At 41.0% G+C, this 19,927-nt stretch overlaps 1 protein-coding gene across 1 annotated transcript; it reads left to right on the top strand.

Moving 5' to 3' along the window:
• Positions 1-5,425: 5,425 nt before the first annotated feature.
• LOC122048544 (UDP-glucose flavonoid 3-O-glucosyltransferase 7-like) lies at positions 5,426-7,046 on the top strand. The gene has a single exon (XM_042610102.1). It carries the CDS (start codon positions 5,462-5,464, stop codon positions 6,974-6,976), a length of 1,515 nt encoding a protein of 504 aa, XP_042466036.1. The 5' UTR covers positions 5,426-5,461; the 3' UTR covers positions 6,977-7,046.
• The last annotated feature ends 12,881 nt before the right edge of the window (positions 7,047-19,927 follow it).

Consider the following 19,927-nt stretch of genomic DNA (forward strand, 5'->3'; position numbering starts at 1 on the left):
AGTTTCTACCCTCTATGTTCATGCTCTTGTAGGAAGTTAGATTGGTCAATATCTCTAAGCATCGAATAGAGATGATCCCTATGAAATCCTGTAACGGTTAACCCCCCCTGTCACGAGGGCGCCTCGGTAGATCACTGGGATACACATCTAGTAAATAACAATAAGGATAAGGGTTATCTACCTCCTTATGGAGGAATTGCCTCTACCTTCAAGAAAATGTCCTAGACGTCTGTGAACGGGTTACCCTTGTCACTAGGGCCCCTCAGGTATATGATCTAGAGCACTCTCTTTACGAGAGCAGCAGTTCCTAAGGGATTGTTTCTCCTTTTAAGGGAAAGTCTTAGACATCCGGAAAGGGTTACCCCTGTCACTAGGGTACCTTGGTCAATACACTCTAAGGTATCCCCTTTGCGGGATCAATAATCCTCCACATCAAGCAATCAAATCATAGAAACATAAACATGGCACACACGCAACTCATCAAGCACAAACAAGGCATCAATAGGTCATTGATTAGAAACAAGGTGAATCTACATAGTTATACATCTCCATCATATTACAAATACTTCCTAATCCTAGAAGAGGATGTCTACTCCATTGTGGGAGAAAAATAACCCCAGAACATAAAGAAAAGCATACTTAAAACCCTAGAAAAAAAGGAAGAAGAGATGCTTGATGATTCCGATGTCTTGGGGATGCTTCCTTGCTCCGGAGATGGACGGATCGTCAAGGGACGGCGGTGGATGAAGCGTTAGGGTTTCCCCCTTAGGAGAAAACCCGTTCCCAAGGAGAGGGACGAAGTCCCCCGAACTAAAGATGATCCAAAAATAGGTTTCTTGACCCTTTTATAAGCTAGGGTATGGGGTCGCACGACCCGTGGTCTTCGTCACACGGCCGTGTGGAATCCACACGACCTCACACGGCTTCCTCTCGAATTGAGTCACACGGTCGTGCAAGGTTGCATGACCGTGGCCTTCTACTTCTCTGCCAAGGTCACACGACCGTGTGGAGTCACACGGCCATGACCTTCCTCCCCTCTGGAATGTTGGCATGGCCGTGTGTTGCTTGGCCACGGTGTGATTGGCACGGCTGTGCCATTCGGCACAACCGTGACCCTCTTCAACTCTGTATTGCAAGCACGACCATGACATTTGGCACGGCCAGAACGTGCTCATGGCCACACGGTCGTGTTGTGCTTGCACGGCCCAAGCTCCTATGTGCACTTTTGCTCCATTTTCGCTCTAAATAACGTCCTATCAACAAGAAAACAAACAAAGAGCAAATCTTCGAACAAATATAATGAAAGTATGACATTATAAAGAAATAGGGTGCAATGAACATAAAATATGCTATGAAATACAAGTAGATGTGCGTCCAAACGTGCATAAATGATCATAAGATCTACGCACATCAATTAGTTTGGAGAGTGATATTAGTTTTCAAAATAGGGTGTTAACTAAAATCTTAAGAAACATTACAGTTTTTAAATAGAGGAATAAACATACTTCGGAAAACACTTAATTTTTTTGTAAAACTTTTAGCTAAGTGAAGTTTTTAACTTTTGAAAAGTACCTTAGTTAATTTTTGAAAGATACTTAGCACAAAAATTTTGGAATTGCTTTAAACGCTAAGTGTGAAATATAGACAGATCTAACGGTCAACCAGGTACATTCTCTAACAACGGGCTGATGTTGAATTTTAGTCCCTCCAAGATCTCGGTCGTATCCAAGTATGCCCACTCCTTCTTGTAATTGCCAAACGATGGTTGTGCCAGTAAGTCATCCCGCCAAACAGTCAACCAGGTACCTGAGTTAGGGGCTTCGATCAAGATAAAGCGACTTCTTCCACTCCTTATGCGAGGACGGATACTTAGCTAGGAAATTACACCCCCGCCGAGCCATGAGGTAAAAGACTCCAAACTCTTTCTATCGGGGATAAAAAAGATAATGGAAGTTGGTGGAATCAATCAGAAATTGGTACAATCAAAAGATGATGACTACACCATAGATCAAACAGTCTTGGAGGAGAGGATGAATGGGAAACCTTATATCACTTGATAGTTGGCCCTGAAAACAAGTGATGTAACCTAGCAACAGCTTGTGTGGCTGATGCTTTGACATTAGGATCCAGATCTTATGATCGAAGGGGATGCCATAAGATATCCAAAGTTGTGCTTATGCGTCTCTTGTATATATAGCCTACTGGAACTCATACCAGCGATAGGATTGAAAACAAAGGAAAAAAGACGAAAAACTTACAATGTCGATGGAAGAAGAGAAAATCAAGATGAAGACAAGGGTAGTGAGAACGGATGAAGGTGGCGACACTTTCGAATAACCTAATATTACCTTGGCGGGGGTATAATAGGGATGTCACATCAGTCTACCAAGTCGTTGGATAGGGAAAAGGAAGTTACGAGATCTCTTCACAGCTATCAAATTGCTCAGCTGAATGGTCGTGATCAAGACGCAATCTTCATCATTAAAGTGCAATAGTGATAAGTTACGAATCAACGCATCGATCTCTGAGACAGTTTGAACACAATTGTCATATGCAAAGACTAAATAGGCACCAACATTCAATCACCATCAGATCCAGGGTTGCGTTAGCAGTGATGTCATTGTACACCTCCACAGGTAATACGGTAAGGTGCTCTCGTAGCCCAAGGTGGATATCGTATGCTACCCATTAACAGAGCGATACAATGCACCAATCATAAGCCTGAAACGCAATCTCGTGTATCACATTCCTTAAATGTGACGCTTTATCTCTCCGATGACAACACTAGGCCAATTGTCCTAGTGAGATGCCGACACCTGAGCTTAACATCCGGAAAAGTTATTCTTGGAAAGCAAGTGACAGCTCAGTGCAGTCCAGTTAGTCGAACTACACCTCCTTCAACTAGACTTAAAGGGAAAGCTTGTGATGTGGAGGAATTCTACAGGCCCCACGTGTCCAATGTGGTCAAAAGTCATGCTAAGTTGTCAGTCAAAATCATAGTAAAGTGGGCTCAGCCTCGAGGGGATTCCGATTTAGTCGAACTTGCTCGACAAACTCATCTCAAAGGTTTAAGCTTGATCAAGTATAAAGACCAGCATTGCCCCATGGCTTAATCATCAACATCCTCTGGCTCAGTTCCGGATCCCAACATCCTATCTCAGTCTTAGAAACTGACATCTTTTGACTCATTCTTGGATCCTGACATCTTGTATCGTTCCTAGCAACTGATATCCTCCGGCTTAGTCTCAGATCCTGGCATCCCGTTTTGGTCTCAGCAATCGACATCCTAAGGCTCAGTCTTGGATCCTAGGATCTTGTCTCTGTCTTAGAAACCGACATCCTCCGGCTTAGTCTTGGATCCCGACATCCTGTCATCAATCGCTGACACCTTCTAGGCCTCAGTCTCAAATCTCGACATCATCTCCCTATCTCGGTCTTAGTCATCAACACCTTCTAGGCCTCAGTCTCAAATCCCGGCATTATCTCTTTGTCTCGATCACAGATGCCATCACCTCTGTTTCAGCCTTAGTCATTGACATCATCTCTATCCCAATCACAAATTCTAACATCATCCATACCTAAGTATTGGATCCCGACTTCATATACTCTCAAGGTCACTCCATGATAACTTCATTTCCTCGTCTCCTCATCCAAGGATCTAGCCCACACCTCATGCGGCTTGCATAAAGCACGTGAGGGGCAGCATAACCTCCTCATCATTAAAAACATTCCTCCATGAATATTTTAGGGCACGTGGCGCTAGATGAATGGAAAGACAGTTATGAGGTTGTCAAAATTCGTCTCTTAGATATTCTCTTCAAACACATGGCACTTTATCGATGGAAAGGCAGTTAACGACTATTAGATTTGGTTTCGTCGTTGGCTTATATGAGGATAATGGCAAGGGAGTATACAACATCTACGTAGAGATACTCTTTTGACAATTATAAAAACTCTAGAAAAGGTCAGTACAAAAGGATCCCTAATTCGGAACTCTTTACAACTCCATCAGGTTCTCTCTTTCTTATCCATCTTCTTCTTTCAATATATTACCTCAAGCAAAATTTAACTTGAGCTCAGAGTGACCTGCAGGATCTCTCCGATGTCAATGTAACCCTTTATTGAAGTGTATTTCACGACCTCCTCCTACTCTTCATCGACCATGGTTCATCGGAACGGACGTGGAACGGTCGGAACAGGCGTTCCGGCACGGGAACGGGCGTTCCGGCACGGGAACGGGCGTTCCGGCACGGGAACGCCTCACGTCGTTCCAAAGTTCCGGCAAATAATGTGACTTGCATTGGAACGCCGTTTTCAGACGATATAACGGTAAAAAAACGGACCGGAACTGCTGGAACGTCCAGAACGGTGTACTGGGCAGCCGCTCGCGGCCTCTTCTCCGACGGCGGCTAGTTGCCAGCGAGCAAAGTGGCGCGGGGTTGGATGGTGGCAGAAAAGCACTCCGCTCGCGGCCTCTTTTCCGACGGCATGCTACCAGAGAGCATAGCAACGCCGAATTGGATGGGGCGGCAAGCACTATGCATGGCTGCGATGCGAAGACGAAGGGTCGTTTTAATTGACACTTAGGTTTTATTAAAACCATATAAAATCCACTCCTAATGTAATTAAGTAATTCAAATAAATCTAATCAAACCTAATAAAGTTATCTTCTAAACATATTCTTTAAAATTTATTTAAATACAAAAAAAAATCTTAATAAATTATATATATTAATATTTATTATTTTAATTAATATATTATATTAATCAATTTAATAATAATAATGTTATTATTAATTTAATTATTAAACTATATATATATATAATATATATATATTAAAATTAGAACGATAGAGACAGATTGCCACGATCGTTCCTACAAATCATGTCACCGACAACCTCTATTATGGTAAAAGATGAATACGCTCACCTCTAGAGCCCCCGTGTCCCCGCCAACCCGTCCCAGGGCTAACACGGAGGAGGTAAATCATGGACGGCTACTAGCCTTTGGAATAGTGAGTAGCACATAAGAGAGGTATTTATCTCGACTTTGCCGAGATTTAAACCTCAGACTTCATTATAACAACACTTCATGCACTAATCATTAGATCCATCCGAAGGGACATATCACCGACAACCTCTAGTAAACAGGTATAGTAGATTATTCATTCATTGATCACTTAATCCTCCACGGTATATGACCGGAATATATATATGCTATTAATGCCTTCTCGCCAGTCCTATTTATTCCACTTGAATCTGTTTTACAACAACAGAGTTACTGAACCAAAAGAAATTTCATCAACAGAAACATAACAAGGCCCACAATACAGTGTTTATAGATCATCATTGCTAGCCAGACGTCAGTTCTGTCGGAATTGCATAAAAGAAGTAAGGAACTCAACCTACTCCACTAGTCCTAGAGTAAGTGCCAGGCTGATGCCAGCCTCTGCATTTAATGGATGGAAGCACGCACATTTTGCAAGTTTGTGCCCAAGACCATGGCGAATGATCTGCATATGCTCTTCCTGCCCTTTCTCTCCCCAGGCCACATGATCCCCATGGTCGACTTGGCACGGCTTTTTGCAGGCAGAGGAATCAAAGCCACCGTCGTAACCACCACAGGCAACGTGCCTCTCGTCAAGCCTACCGTTGATCTCGCCAACACCGACGCTTCCCTCCGCCACACTATCCAACTCCTCCCCCTCCACCTCCCCTGCTCAGAAGCTGGAATTCCCGAGGGCTACGAGAACCTCGCCGCCTTCCCTAACCCCGACGACCTCTTTCAGCTCACCGCCGCCACCGACAGGCTTGAGCCCTCCTTCTCGCTGCTGCTCAAAACCCACCGCCCTGACTGCGTCGTCGTCGATTTCTTCTATCCTTGGGCCACCCGCGTCGCCCAAGAAGCCTCCGTTCCTTCAATCCTCTTTAGTGGATCCAACTTCTTCAGCTCCGCAGTTATTAAAATCGTAATAGACGGCGAGCTGAACCAGGGCGACTTGGAGACCGAGCGATTGATCGAGGTTCCCGGCATACCGCAGAAGATCCATCTCAAGCTCTCTAATCTCCCCTACGTTGTCCTTCATCCCAACGAGTTCTCCCACCAGATGGTCGAAAGCCTTCACCGGATCCACGGCACGGTCGTGAACAGTTTGTACGAGCTGGAACGTGACTACGTCGATCGAGCCCCCAACTCGCGAGACCACAGGTTCTGGTTCGTCGGGCCCGTCTCGCTGCAGAACCGAGGCATGGATATGAAGATGGTGCGAGGGAGCAGCGGCGCTGCTTCGGGGAGCGCCGATCATTTCTTGAGTTGGCTCGAAACCAAGGGGCCGAGGTCAGTCCTCTACGTCTGCTTCGGGAGCCTGGCCCGGTTCACGGCCACTCAGCTGCGGGAGATCGCGCGAGGTCTCGATGCGTCGGACCGGCCGTTCATCTGGGTCGTGGGGAACGCCGGAGAGATATCGGAATGGCTTCCAGAGGGATTCGTGAACAGGGTGGTCGGCGGCGGGAAGGGAATGTTGGTGCAAGGATGGGCGCCGCAGCTTCTCATATTGAATCACGAAGCAGTGGGAGGCTTCGTGACGCACTGCGGGTGGAATTCGTGCCTGGAAGCGATTGCCGCCGGAGTTCCGGTGATCACTTGGCCGTTGTTTGCCGAGCAATTCCTGAACGAGAAGCTGTTGGTCAACGTGCACAGGATGGGGATATCAATCGGTGTGATTTCCTGCGGCAATAAAGCAGAGGAGCGGACGGTGGTGAACAGTGAGCAACTGAAGGAGGCGGTGGATGAGCTGATGAGTAGTGGAGAGGAAGCAGAAGAGAGGAGGAAGAGGGCGAGGGAGCTGGGAGAGACGGCGAGAAGGGCGATTGAAGAAGGTGGATCTTCTCATCAAGCGATGACTTGCCTCATAGAGGAGTTGATTCGATTGAAGAATGTTGGATTAAACAGGGAGAATGGAGATGAGAAGAAATGAACTAACAATAACAGTCTTTGAACATTGTTTGTATGCTTCTTCAAAATTAAACAATGCTCGTCGGTGCAAATGCTGATCTTAAACGTCTCAGAACTGGCTATAATTTATGACTCGTAGTATTGGGAGAGCATTATGACACCTGATACGGCGTATATGGATGATCCCAGGATAGCTTGTAATTAAAATGATTTGACGGTCAAGAGGAGGTTACGATTAAGTTCAGGAAATACGTGTCTGAATCGCCACTGTCCCTGGAACATGGCCTAATCTTTTATTATGGGCAGAGCTTTGAGGCTATTCCCTATCGGCCCTTGCATCGGTCTATCTCCTAAGATTCAGTCTCTCATTTTTTATGGGTATGACTTTCAGTCTATTCTCGATCGACCTCTGTATCAGTCGGACTCCCATGGCTCAGACCCTCACTTCTCATGGTCATGACTCTCAATCTACTCTCAGTCGACTTCCGTGTCAATCAGACCCTAGGACTTAGACTCTCATTTCTCATGAACATGACTCTCAGTTTACTCTCGGTCAGCATTAGCGCTAGTCGGACCCCCAAGATTCAGACCCTCACTTTCCATAGACATGCCTCCCAATCTACTCCCAATCGGCCTCCACGCCGGTCGGATCCCAGCACTCAGACCCTTACTTTTCATGGGCACGACTCATAGTCTACTCCCGATCAGCCTCCATATCGGTCTAACCCCGAGGGCTCAGTCTCTCACTTCTCATTGGCATGACTCCCAGCCTACTCCCGGTATACTTTCACACCAGTCGGACCCCTAGGGCTCAAACCCTCACTTCTCATGAGCACAGCTCCAGTCCGGTCGACCCCAGTGCCAATTGAACTATCGCCAGGGAATTGTTAGGATCCGTTGGCCAGCTAGAAGGGAGATTGAATAGCCCTGCACAAAAACAACACAAACCCTTCTCGGACTTTAACATAACACTTGCATAAAATAAAGAAGAAATTAAACAGACAGAGGCTCAAAGAGTTTTTACTTAGTTATAACCGAGGAGATTGTTAATCTAAGGAAATGAATCGCACTACTTTCTACTTCAGGCGGAGAAGCCTTTTTGCAGTGTAAGCACAGAAAATGAGAAGCTAAACTAACAAAGAGAAGCGCACAAGTGTTATTTATCAAAAATGATTGTTGTCTAGTTTCTGTACCAAGGCTGTATTTATAGCCTTGGTCGGAGCGTTTGGAAGTGTTTCAAGCGCCTGAATAGGATAGAAATCTATCCCTGACGCAACGGTCAACATCTACGTCAAAGTCGATAATATTTGAGTTCCGGGCGCTCGGAAAGGCTCTAGGCGCCCAGACCCATAAAGTCAACCTGGTTGACTTTTTCGGTCCGGGCCCTCTGCTCCGGTTCTGCTCGCCTCAGTCCGGGTCTTCCGCTCCGGCTCCAGCTCCGCTCGCTTGGGTGATTTCAAACATCCGGAATAGAGCTCACCTAAACCCAACTTTCGGCCTTCTCGAGCAATCTTCCACTCCAGCTTCTCATCCCTCGGAAACACCGTGCGCCTCCTTCTCGTCTGCCTGCATACTCTTCCGCAGCAACTCGTCCCTCAGACACACCGAGCCCGTCAGCTCTCTCTCGTGTCTTCCTTCTCGTTAGCTGCGTCTTTTGTTCGATTTCATGTGCTCCTAAGCTCCTGAACATATAGACACAGGGTTAAACATAACAGGATCTAACCTAACTTAATTAATCACATCAAAACCACCTTGGGGTTCCAACAATCTCCTCTTGTTGATGTGAGCAACCCAAGTTAAGCTAGGGTAAACAACTATAAAGTTAAAATAATAAATATTACAATAAAGTACAAAAAGTAAAATAAAAAATAAAAAATTTAAGCTACCTCCCCCTAGACTTAATATCCCCCCTTGATCACATAAAAAATGAGGTACAAAAAAATCTAACGGTAATTATGAGTTTTAAATAATTTTGAAAAAACTTATCAAGTTTTAAAAATTATGAAAATTATTTTGATAAAAAATTTTGCAATAATTTTAGAAACATTAATTGTTGCATAAAAAATTTCTAAGTAAGAAAATTTCAAGTAGAAAAATTTTCTAAGTTTAAAGATAAAAAATAACTTAAAAATTTTAAGTTAAACCGATTTAAAAAATGAGAAATTTTTCTAAGTTAAATAAATTTTCAAAAACTAATTTTGTAGGAATTTATGGAAACTAAAGCTGATGCTTAAAAAAACTTTAAGTCTTTTTTTTAATTTCTAAGTAAAAATTTTCTAAGAAGGGAAATTTTTTTTCTAAATTAAGGATACTGTAAAATATTTAAGTAACTATTAAAATATTATCTAATTTCAATTTTAATGCTCTATCAGTAAGTTAATTAAATATTTTATTTTAATATTTAGCTTCTAGACTGTGGCGAGGTACTAGGCCTTCTTGGTTATTTGATCATCAACACTTCTAGACAAAACCTCTTAAAGAAAATTCAAATGTTTAATTTTCTCGCTGAAAGTGCTAAGTCTAATTCAGGTTCAAGTTAGACAAAACTTTGGAACCCATAGGTTCTAGCCAATTGAATTAATTAAGAATTTTTTAGGAACATATTTTTTAAAAAAATTTCCTAATTTATCCTTTGTGATATTTAAAATACCAGTTCAAATTATATTTTATAATACTTGTACTATATGTGCATGTATGATTTTTTTAGTTTTTTATTTCTTTTTGTAAATTATCATTTTCTAACTTTGATTTATCAAAATCTTCTGATAGACAAGATTTTGCCAGAATTACTTTTAATTCTTTAATTTTTTTTCTAATTTACAACAATCTTTAGATAATAATTTAACAAATTTAAACATTTTATCGGGAGGAAGAGATCGTACCTGACTTACCTTGTTGATCTCGTTGTTCGTTGCTCCCCCTGAACTGATGTTTTCTTCTAATGTCGCTCCTCCTTCATCGATGCTCTCGATGTTCATTTCGAAAGAGTTTTCTTTGTGTTCATCTTGATGACTTGCCATCAATGCAAGCCCGGAGAAAACCTTAACTTCTTATTCGGACGACATTTCATCCCACGTTGCCTTTAAAGTCTTGTACTTGTTCGTTTGGACAGGCTTCTTTCCTTTGTCCTTATCCTTGTTCCTTAACTTAGGGTAGTTGTCCTTAACATGCCCTTCTTCGTTGCATTGGTAGCATCTAATTGTCCTTTTCTTTCTACCCTGCAGATGGTTAGTTTTTCTTGATTTAAATAACTTTTTAAATCGTCTTATCATCATTACCATTTCTTCATCGTCAAGAGAGGATTCTTACTCATGTTCGTCTCTCGTTGCCTTGAAGGCGATGTTGTGCTTCGGCTCAATTGTACCTGCACATCTCGATTCATGCACTTCAAAAGTTGAAAATAATTCTTCTAAGGTAATAAATTATAAGTCCTTAGAGATATAGAAGACATCTACTAGTGACGCACATTTTGTATTTCTATGGAATGCATTAGGAGCGTACCTTAGCAAATCTCGATTGCTTACCTTTTCTCCAAGATTCGAAAGTCTGGTGATGAGCTCCTTTATCCTCGAGTGAAGATGTACAATCGTTTCATCTTCTTCAAATCGTAGATTGGTGAGCTGGTTGCGAAGCAAGTCTCGTTTCGCGAGCTTGGCTTCGGATGCCCCTTCGTGTAGCTCAAGGAACTTCTCTCAAATCTCCTTTAAAAAGTTGTAGGTGCCGATCCGATTGACTTCTTGTGGCGAAAGGATGCTCAGCAGATGGAACTCTATTTTTTCGTTTGCCACGTAGTCAGCATGCTCCTTCTTCGTCCACTAGTATTCTTCCTTACCCTCAGGTGCTACAAAATCGAACTTCATCATTAAAAGTAATTCAAATTCGGTTTTAAATAATACATACATTCGCTTTTTCCAGCTAGCAAACTTCCCCTCGAAGTTCGGTGGGTATATGCTCGGTCCGGCCATTGATTCGATGCTTCGATCAGCGGTTAGTCCTCCTAAAGCGTTCTGGCTCTGATACCACTTGTTAGGACCTGTTGGCCGGCTAGAAGGGGGGTTGAATAGCCCTACACAAAAACAACTCTCGGACTTTAATAGAATACTTGCATAAAATAAAAAAGAAGTTAAACAGACAGAGGCTCAGAGAGTTTTTACTTGGTTACAACCAGGGAGGTTGTTAATCCAAGGAAATGAATCGCACTACTTTCTCCTTCAGGCGGAGAAGCCTCTTTACAGCAGTGTAAACACAGAAAATGAGAAGCTAAACTAACAAAGAGAAGCACACAAGTGTTGTTTATCAAAAATGATTGTTGTTCTAGCTTCTGGACCAAGGCTGTACTTATAGCTTTGGTCGAGGTGCCTAGAAGCGTTCCAGGCGCCTGGAGTGGGATAGAAATATATCCCCGATGCAACGGTTAATATCCACGTCAAAGTGGATAATATTTGAGTTTTGGGCACCCGGACCCACAAAGTCAACTTGATTGACTTTTTTGGTCAGGGCCCTCTGCTCCGATTCTGCTCGCCTCGGTCCAGGTCTTCCACTCCGGCTCCGCTCGATTGGGTGATTTCTCGCATCCAGAATAGGGTTCACCCGAGCCTAATTTCCGGCCTTCTCGAGCAACATTTCGCTCCGGCTTCTCGTCCTTCGAAAACATTGTGCGCCTCCTTCTCGTCCGCCCGCGTACTCTTTCGCAGAACCTCGTCCCTTAGACGCACCGAGCCCATCGGCTCTCTCCTGTGTCGTCCTTCTCGCTAGCTGCATCTTTTGCTCGACTTCCTGTACTTCTAAGCTCTTGCATATTTAGACACAGGGTTAAACACAATAAGACCTAACCTTACTTAGTTGATCACATCAAAACCACCTTAGGGTTCCAACAGGAACAACACTATCAGAGAATCACAACCACCTGTCATAGAATAATCGCTATTTGTCAGGGAATATTCTGATGCTCTACCACATGCATACCACGAAACCTTCCTCTACTCAATGAAAGTTCGTCATACATCCTCCATCACGCGACATACCCTGACGTCGGGAATTCTCTAATGCCTCATTATTGCGAAGATTATGAGAGACGGTATAAAAAGGGATCCTCTCTGTTGGTTAGGTACGCGCGCGCACACGCATCTACTATAATTCTATTGTTCATCTGCTTCCGACACTTTTGGGCTCTGTCCTAATTCTGACTTGAGTATCACAGTGCCTGCATTAGAGACATTGCCTGATTCTGGCTCTAACGCTCCCGTGCGATCTGTCTATGGTGTGTGCAGTTTGTGGGTACTATCTTCGACTGTCTCCCCCTGCTCTGCTCGAAGGTCTAAATCCTATGACGTATCTTCAGGTCCTAGATCCAAGTCCTCTCTCCATCAACGTTCTTGTCCTCATCATCGACCCCCATCTGACTTAACTTCTGGACAGGATCACCATTAAAATAGTAGTAATGTAGTTACCATGCAAAAACTATTTAAAATTCAAATGTATTATTTAAGTTAAATATCATAAAAATAGTCATCCAAAAGCTTACTCTTTGAATAAAAGAAACTCCAAATAAATTTAATGGTAAAAAATAACTGCCCTAAAATCAACTAAATGTTATAATTCAAAAATAGAAGAAAAGAGAATTATAGAGAGAATTGTCTTATATTTTACTTCTATCAAACACTCCTATTTATAAGACATATGGAGTGGTGTAAAAATGGAAGAATACAATGGTTCATCAATCAACAATCAAATCAAATCAATTATCTATTATAACACTCCCCTTTAGATGATTGATGGAGAATCCAATGTTGTCTCATTAAAACCTTGCCAGTAAAACTTAGTGGGAAAAAACTTGAATGAAGGAAAAAGAGTACAATAGTAGATACTCCCCCTAATTTCTGTAGGGATATTTTATGAAAAATAATAACATACGCATTGAAAAAAATGATCCCTCTAGAGATCCAAGCGAATATAGTATATATGTTTTTACGACTCTATCAAAATAGAATAGTTATCTTTTTTGCATGAACAAAACAATCCTAGCAGCAACTTGACTTTGGTAGATCTTAGCGCGATCAGAACATCCGCACCTCTACGGTATCCATACGAAAATATCCTTCATTCGTCACATGAACTCAGTATTCAAAGAAGCGCCAACTATGTTGTGCTAGCAACAATCACAAGTGGTGTTCAACCAAGACAAGAATAAGAAGAAGAAGAAAATCAAGGGTCTCATGAAAATTTCACTCAAAAGGGTCTTTTGTATTCATATAGTGACTACCAAAGGTTTTGCCTTTTGGTCTTCTTGTATTAATGATGAATTAATCTTCATTAATCTTTATTAATTTTAATGGGTTAGATTTAGTATATTAGATTAACTATTAATCCAATAACCTAACAGGTCTAACTCATTAATCCAATGAGTCTAATCCAGATTCATTTGAGTCTAATCCGAATTTATTTGGATTAACCAACTATTCTTATGATACATAGTATTTTAGTCAAACTAAAATAAACCTATCTTCAAATCAACATGTTCTTTGTGTGTGACTCAATAGATTCTTGTAACGTTAATAGTATTTCTAAAATCATTTTAGACACATAAGCAATGAGCAGCATCTAGTAATGCATCATTGCTACCCAAGTGATGAGAATGTTGAGATCCGACATAATCTGTCTATGTCTATTATCTTGTATAACTTGATCCTTCTATCCACCGTAGTATGTGTTGGGATTGTTAATAAGAGTGAGGTTCCTTAGCATGTGCAATAGCCCCATTGTTATCACAATAAAGGTCTATTGAGTTTACTATGCTAGGAACTGCACCAAGCACTGTAATAAATTTTTTAATCCAAACAACCTCTTTGGCTACATTAGAAACAATAATATACTCAGCCTCTGTAGTAGAATCAGCAACTGTATCTTGCTTTGAACTCTTCCAGCTCACAACATAACCATTTAAGTAAAATACATACCCTAACTGCGATCTGAAATCATCCTTGTTAGTTTGGAAGCTTACATCGCTATAACCCTTTACAGCGAGCTCCTCATCACCTATAAATATCAAGAAATATTCTTTCATTCTTCTCAAGTACTTACGAATATTCTTAACTGCTATCCAGTGACATTCACCTAGATTTGATTGATATATGCTCGTCATGCTTTATGCATACGAGACATTAGGGTGAGTATATAGCATGATGTACATGATAGACCCTATAGGAAATGCATAAGAAATCTATTCCATACAGTCCCTTTCTTCTTTAGAAGAGAGGCATTGAGCCTTCAAGAGGCTCGCATCATATGACATCAGCAAGAATCCCTTTTTGTAATTCTGCATGGAAAATGATTAAGCACTTTGTCAATATATGTACTTTGACTTAAACAAGCAATCTGTTAGATCTATCTCTATAGATCTTGATGCCTAAAATGTATGATGCTTCACCTAAGTCTTTCATTGAGAAACAATTCTCAAGCCATGTCTTCACAGACTATAGTGTAGGGATATCATTTCTAATGAGAAGTATGTCATCTACATACAAAATGAGAAAGATGACTATGCTCCCACTAACCCTTTTGTATACACAATGTTCATCTTCATTCTTAATAAAACCAAATGATTTGATTGCATCATCAAATTGAAGATTCTAGCTTCTTGAAGCTTGTTTTAATTTATAAATGAACCTTGGTAACTTACATACCTTTCCAGTATCTTTTGGATATATAAAACCCTCAGGTTGTATCATGTGCACATCCTCAAGTAGATTTCCATTCATAAATGCAATTTTGATATCCATCTGTCAAATCTCATAATCATGGTAAACTGCAATAGCAAGAATAATCTGAATAGACTTAAACATTATAACTATTGAAAAGGTTTTATCATAATTTATACCATGAATCTGCTTGAATTCTTTAACTACCAATCACCCCTTATAGGTATGCATATGACCATCCATGTTAGTTTTTCTCTAAAAGACTCACTTACACCCAATGGGTTTGATCCCTTCAGGTGGATCAATCAAATTCTATACTTGGTTAGTGTACATGGATTCTATTTTGGACCTCATAGCCTCTAGTAATTTCTCATAATCTGGGCTCATTACAGCTTCTTGATAGGATGTAGGCTCGTTGAGATCAACAAACATTACATCACCGTGGTCAGACAAGAAAAAAGAATATCTCTCAGGTTGATGGCATGTCCTATCATATCTACGTAGAGCTTGTTCTAATCGAACAAGTTATTATTCCACAACTTCTTACGGTATAACAGATTTATAATCCACAAAACTTTATGGTGCCTGTTCAATTTCCATCAAGGTCTCAGTGCTAAGTTATGCATCTCAAATTTCTTCAAGATCGACTTTACTCCCACTAGCTCTTCTAAAAAAATATTCTCTTCTAGAAAAACACCATTTCTTGCGACAAACACTTTGTCTTATGATGGATTATCAAAGTAATATCCCTTCATATTCTTAGGATATCCTATAAAATAACACTTATCTGATTTAGATTTTAGTTTCTCTGAGACTTGATATCTAATATAAGTATCACAATCCCAAATCTTTATAAAAGACATCTTGAAACTCTTCTCAGTCCATATTATATATGGTTTCTTTATAATGACTTTAGACGAAACGTGGTTAAGTGTGAAAATAATCATCTCTAGAACATATCCCAAGAAAAAAGAAGGAAGATTTGTCTAACTCATCATTGATCATACCATATCTAATAATGTATGATTACTTCTTTCTGATACACCATTCCATTGTGGTGTTCCAGGTGGAGTAAGTTGAGATATGATCCCAAACTCAACAAGATGGTCATAAAACTCTTGGCTAAGGTATTCCCCACCTCGATCTGATCAAAGCATCTTAATACGCTTTCCAAGTTAGTTTTCTACTTCATGTTGGGATCAAAATGTAGCTAGAGGGGGGTGAATAGCTCAGCGCGATCTCGTGCTCGTCGTTGCTTGTTTCTTGTGATGCAATGCAGCGGAAAATACAAAGAAACAACCACACAACGCTAACTCGTAGATTTACTTGGTATCCACCTCAAGAAGAGGTGACTAGTCCAAGGATCCACACACTCACGCACCCTCCACTGATAAAACACTCATTTACGGTAACTATTGAAGGCGGAGAATCCCTACAAGTTCACACTACAAGAAGAAAGGGAAAGGAAACAAAATATAAGCAAAAGCTTACAAGTTTGCACAAGAAAACCCTAACCCTAGCTTTCTTCTTCTTGCTGTAGATCCGCCTCTTGACTTGGAAAAACTTCCAAGAACTTCAAGAACTGGCGGTGAGAACTCTATGGAGAAGCTGTGGAAGAGCTGTAAAGATCTGAGATGAAAATCGTGAACTCTACTGAAAACGAACGCACGCCAACAGTTATATCCTGCGCCAACGGTCGGATCCCAATCGATTGGATTGCTCCCAATCGATCGGGGAGGCTTTGGATCGATCGACCGATCGATCCAGAGTGCCTCTGTGCTCCTGGGAATTGCCTGGATCGATCGGCTGATCGATCCAGCCCTTATCGCGCGAAAACAGAGCCTCCCAATCGATCACCCGATCGATTTGAGGCTCTGTGTGATCGCGCGATTCTCCCAATCGATCCACTAATCGATTGGGAGGGGGCTTGTCGCAAAGACTCGCCCAATCGATCAGTTGATCGATTGGGCATGAGCCAATCGATCGGCTGATCGATCCAGCTCATGATTTCTCCCAAAATCAAGTCCAAAGTCCCCTAGACCAACATTCGGTCATTCATGACTTGTTGGTCCATCATGCATAGCATCCGGTCACCCTTGATCTACTAAGACTCCCTCACCAAGTGTCCGGTCAATCCCTTTGACCCACTTGGACTTTCTCTTCTCGTGCCAAGTATCCGGTCAATCCCTTTGACCTACTTGGACTTTCACCAGATGTCTGGTCAACCTTAACCCATCTGGATTTTCCCGTGCCTGGATTCACTCACCAGGACTTCCCTTCTGCCTAGCTTCACTCACTAGGACTTCTCATCTGCCTGGCTTCACTCACCAGGACTTCCCTTCTGCCTAGCTTCACTCACTAGGACTTCTCATCTGCCTGGCTTCACTCATCAGGACTTTCCTCCTGCCTAGCTTTACTCACTAGGGCTTTCACCTGGCTTCACTCACCAGGATTTTCCTTCTGCCTAGCTTCACTCACTAGGACTTCTCAACTTCCTGGCTTCACTCACCAGGACTTTCCTTCTGCCTAGCTTCACTCACTAGGACTTCTCAACTGCCTGGCTTCACTCACCAGAACTTTCCTTCACAATCTTCCACATGAACAATTGCACCTGCAATCTCCATGTCTTGTCTCCATGTATTATCAAAATATTAAAACCAAACATCAAGACTCGAGCTTGAACCAATTCAAGCTCAGTCAACCAGGTCAACCTTGACCTAGGGAATATTGCACCAACAATCTTCTCCTTTTTGATGTTTGACAATACCTCCTTTAAGTTAGACTAATCCCATAGCCTCAACTTTCTTCATGCCAACATGAATGAGGGTTTCCTTCATTCTCCCCCTTTCCTAGAGGGCAAACTCCCTCTTTAGGTAATGAAGGTCTAACTTAACCATACATTCTCCCCCTATTGGCACACATCAAAAACTCTCCCCCTGAAGAGTTACCCAACATTGTTGACAACTTCACTCGTTGTTCACACACAATAACGAAGATCTCATACTCTTCATTATTCTCAACGCTCATCCTTGAGCATATACCACCTGGTATATTCACACACGATTCAAATGAAGGTCCTATACCCTTCATTGTCATCAAATGTTCAACCGTGAGCATATATCACATGAATAATGAAGCTATCTACTCTTCATTACATTCAAATATCCAACCTTGAGCATTTTCACTAAAGAAGGTTAACCGCCTTCCAAGGTATATGAAAAATAGATTTTCATGTCCTTAAAGAGTAACTCCCCCTAAAGACATGCACGTACCCTCTGTTATTGCACCAACAATGACTTGGAATCCCTAAGCCTTTAGGAAACCCAAATTTAGAAGTTTTGAGGTTCAAAAATTCAATATTGAAACCAAACCTCAACCTAAACCTCTACTTAGTCTCCCTTAACCAATCCATCCTTGTTTTCATCATGAAAACTCCCCCTAAATGTATACAAATGTGTTTTGAGGGGTAAGGAATGGTTACCTAGACTAAAGGTGATTCAAAATGCTGAAATCAAGCTTTCCCAGCCAAAATCAGCATTCCCAATCGATTGGAGTTGAGTCCCAATCGATTGAACCATGCTGGATCGATCCACTGATCGATTCAGACTGCGTGGATCGATCGGCTAATCGATCTAGTGAGCTTCTATTCGCAAGAAGCTCACTCTCAATCGATCGTCCGATCGATTGAGACCCTTCAATCGATCGGGTGATCGATTGAAGTTCTGAAGTTGCTGAAATTCTATTTCAGTCAACTTCAGAAACCCCTAGAAAATTCTATGAAATTTTAAAAATTATGAAAATTCATGTAGACATTATTTAGGGTATATATTATCAAGGAAAAATAGTTTTCTATGAAAATACTTTATATTTTCCAAGATTAACACAAACTTGAAAACTTGTAAAAACTTTAGTATTTTCTTCTAGTTTGTGTCTAACTTTTCAATGATGATTACTATCAAAAGATAGTCTTCACCAAAGTTTTCCAAAAGCGTTTTAAAATCATTTTCAAAACCAATTTCCAACCATGTTCTTTGGGCTCAATGCACATGACTTGTACATTAGATTTCCCAATGATTGGAAAACACATAACTATGTGTTTTGATGAACCTAAAACTCAATGGAATGCACTAAATCAACATTTTGAGTTTTGTTCATCATCATAACACCTCACTTGTATTTAATGTGTTCAAAGTCACATACAAGCCACCTTATAGTTCTTAGTGAGATGTAAACTTTGGTTTTGCCCTAATCTAAGGATCATGCATATCTATCTAGGCATTTTGAGGTTATGCACATCCACCAAGGATGTTACTTGTTAATAAATGTCATTTGTCCTTAATTGTAAGGAATTAAAAACAATATATGATGTGTTATGGCATACATCAAAGATAAATAATTTTCAAAAGAAAATTTCCTATGACTACATGATGTATGTGTGGCATGACATGATATTTTTGTGTTTTTCATAATAAAACGTGAATGCAAAAATAAATATGATGTCATGACATATGATGGACAAAACAAAGCATGGTAAATTAGCATAAATGAAATACCTAGATTATCTATCTAAGTATCCTTAACCCTTAGCTAACTTAAAGTTTAAAAAAAACCTAGATTGTCTACTATTTCCCAAGAAAAATGCCAAAATCCAATTTTGACATTTCTTTTGCTTTTCCTAATTTTTGCCAATTTAAATTAAGCATATTTCGTAACTTTTGGCACAATTTACTCTTCCAAGAGTAATCAAATAAAATAAGGCTTAGATTTGCCTTTAACTTCCCAATAAAATGCCAACATCCCAACTTGGCATTTCTTTAGACTTGATTTCTTGTGTCAATTAAAATTATATCCAAATACTCAAAATATGGCACATCTTACTCTTTCCAAGAGTAAGCCATTAATCCTTATGATTTTCAAGAGTTAACAATAACCTTGAAAATGCTCTTAGAGTGCTAACTTCATTATGATTGGGTTAACTACCCTTTCAATTAGAGTTGACACTCTCTAACTCATCTAAGGGATAGAGAAAATGCTCCTAGGAACCCAACACCTATTGGTGCTCCTTGGATGCTCTAGGTGCTCACTAGGAATAACCTCCCTAGATACCTTCCTAGTGACCTTGTTAGGCTTCTTAGGGGCCTTGGTCACATTTTCTAGGTCAACCCAAGGGATTGCTTCCCTTGTGACCTTCTTAGTGACTTTCCTAGACTTCTTAGAAGTCTTGGTCACGTTTGGTGTTGCAAAAATACTTCTAGGGACAACCTCTCGAGTGTTTT

This window comes from Zingiber officinale, chromosome 1B, assembly GCF_018446385.1.
Source record: "Zingiber officinale cultivar Zhangliang chromosome 1B, Zo_v1.1, whole genome shotgun sequence".
Classification (NCBI taxonomy): Eukaryota; Viridiplantae; Streptophyta; class Magnoliopsida; order Zingiberales; family Zingiberaceae; genus Zingiber; species Zingiber officinale.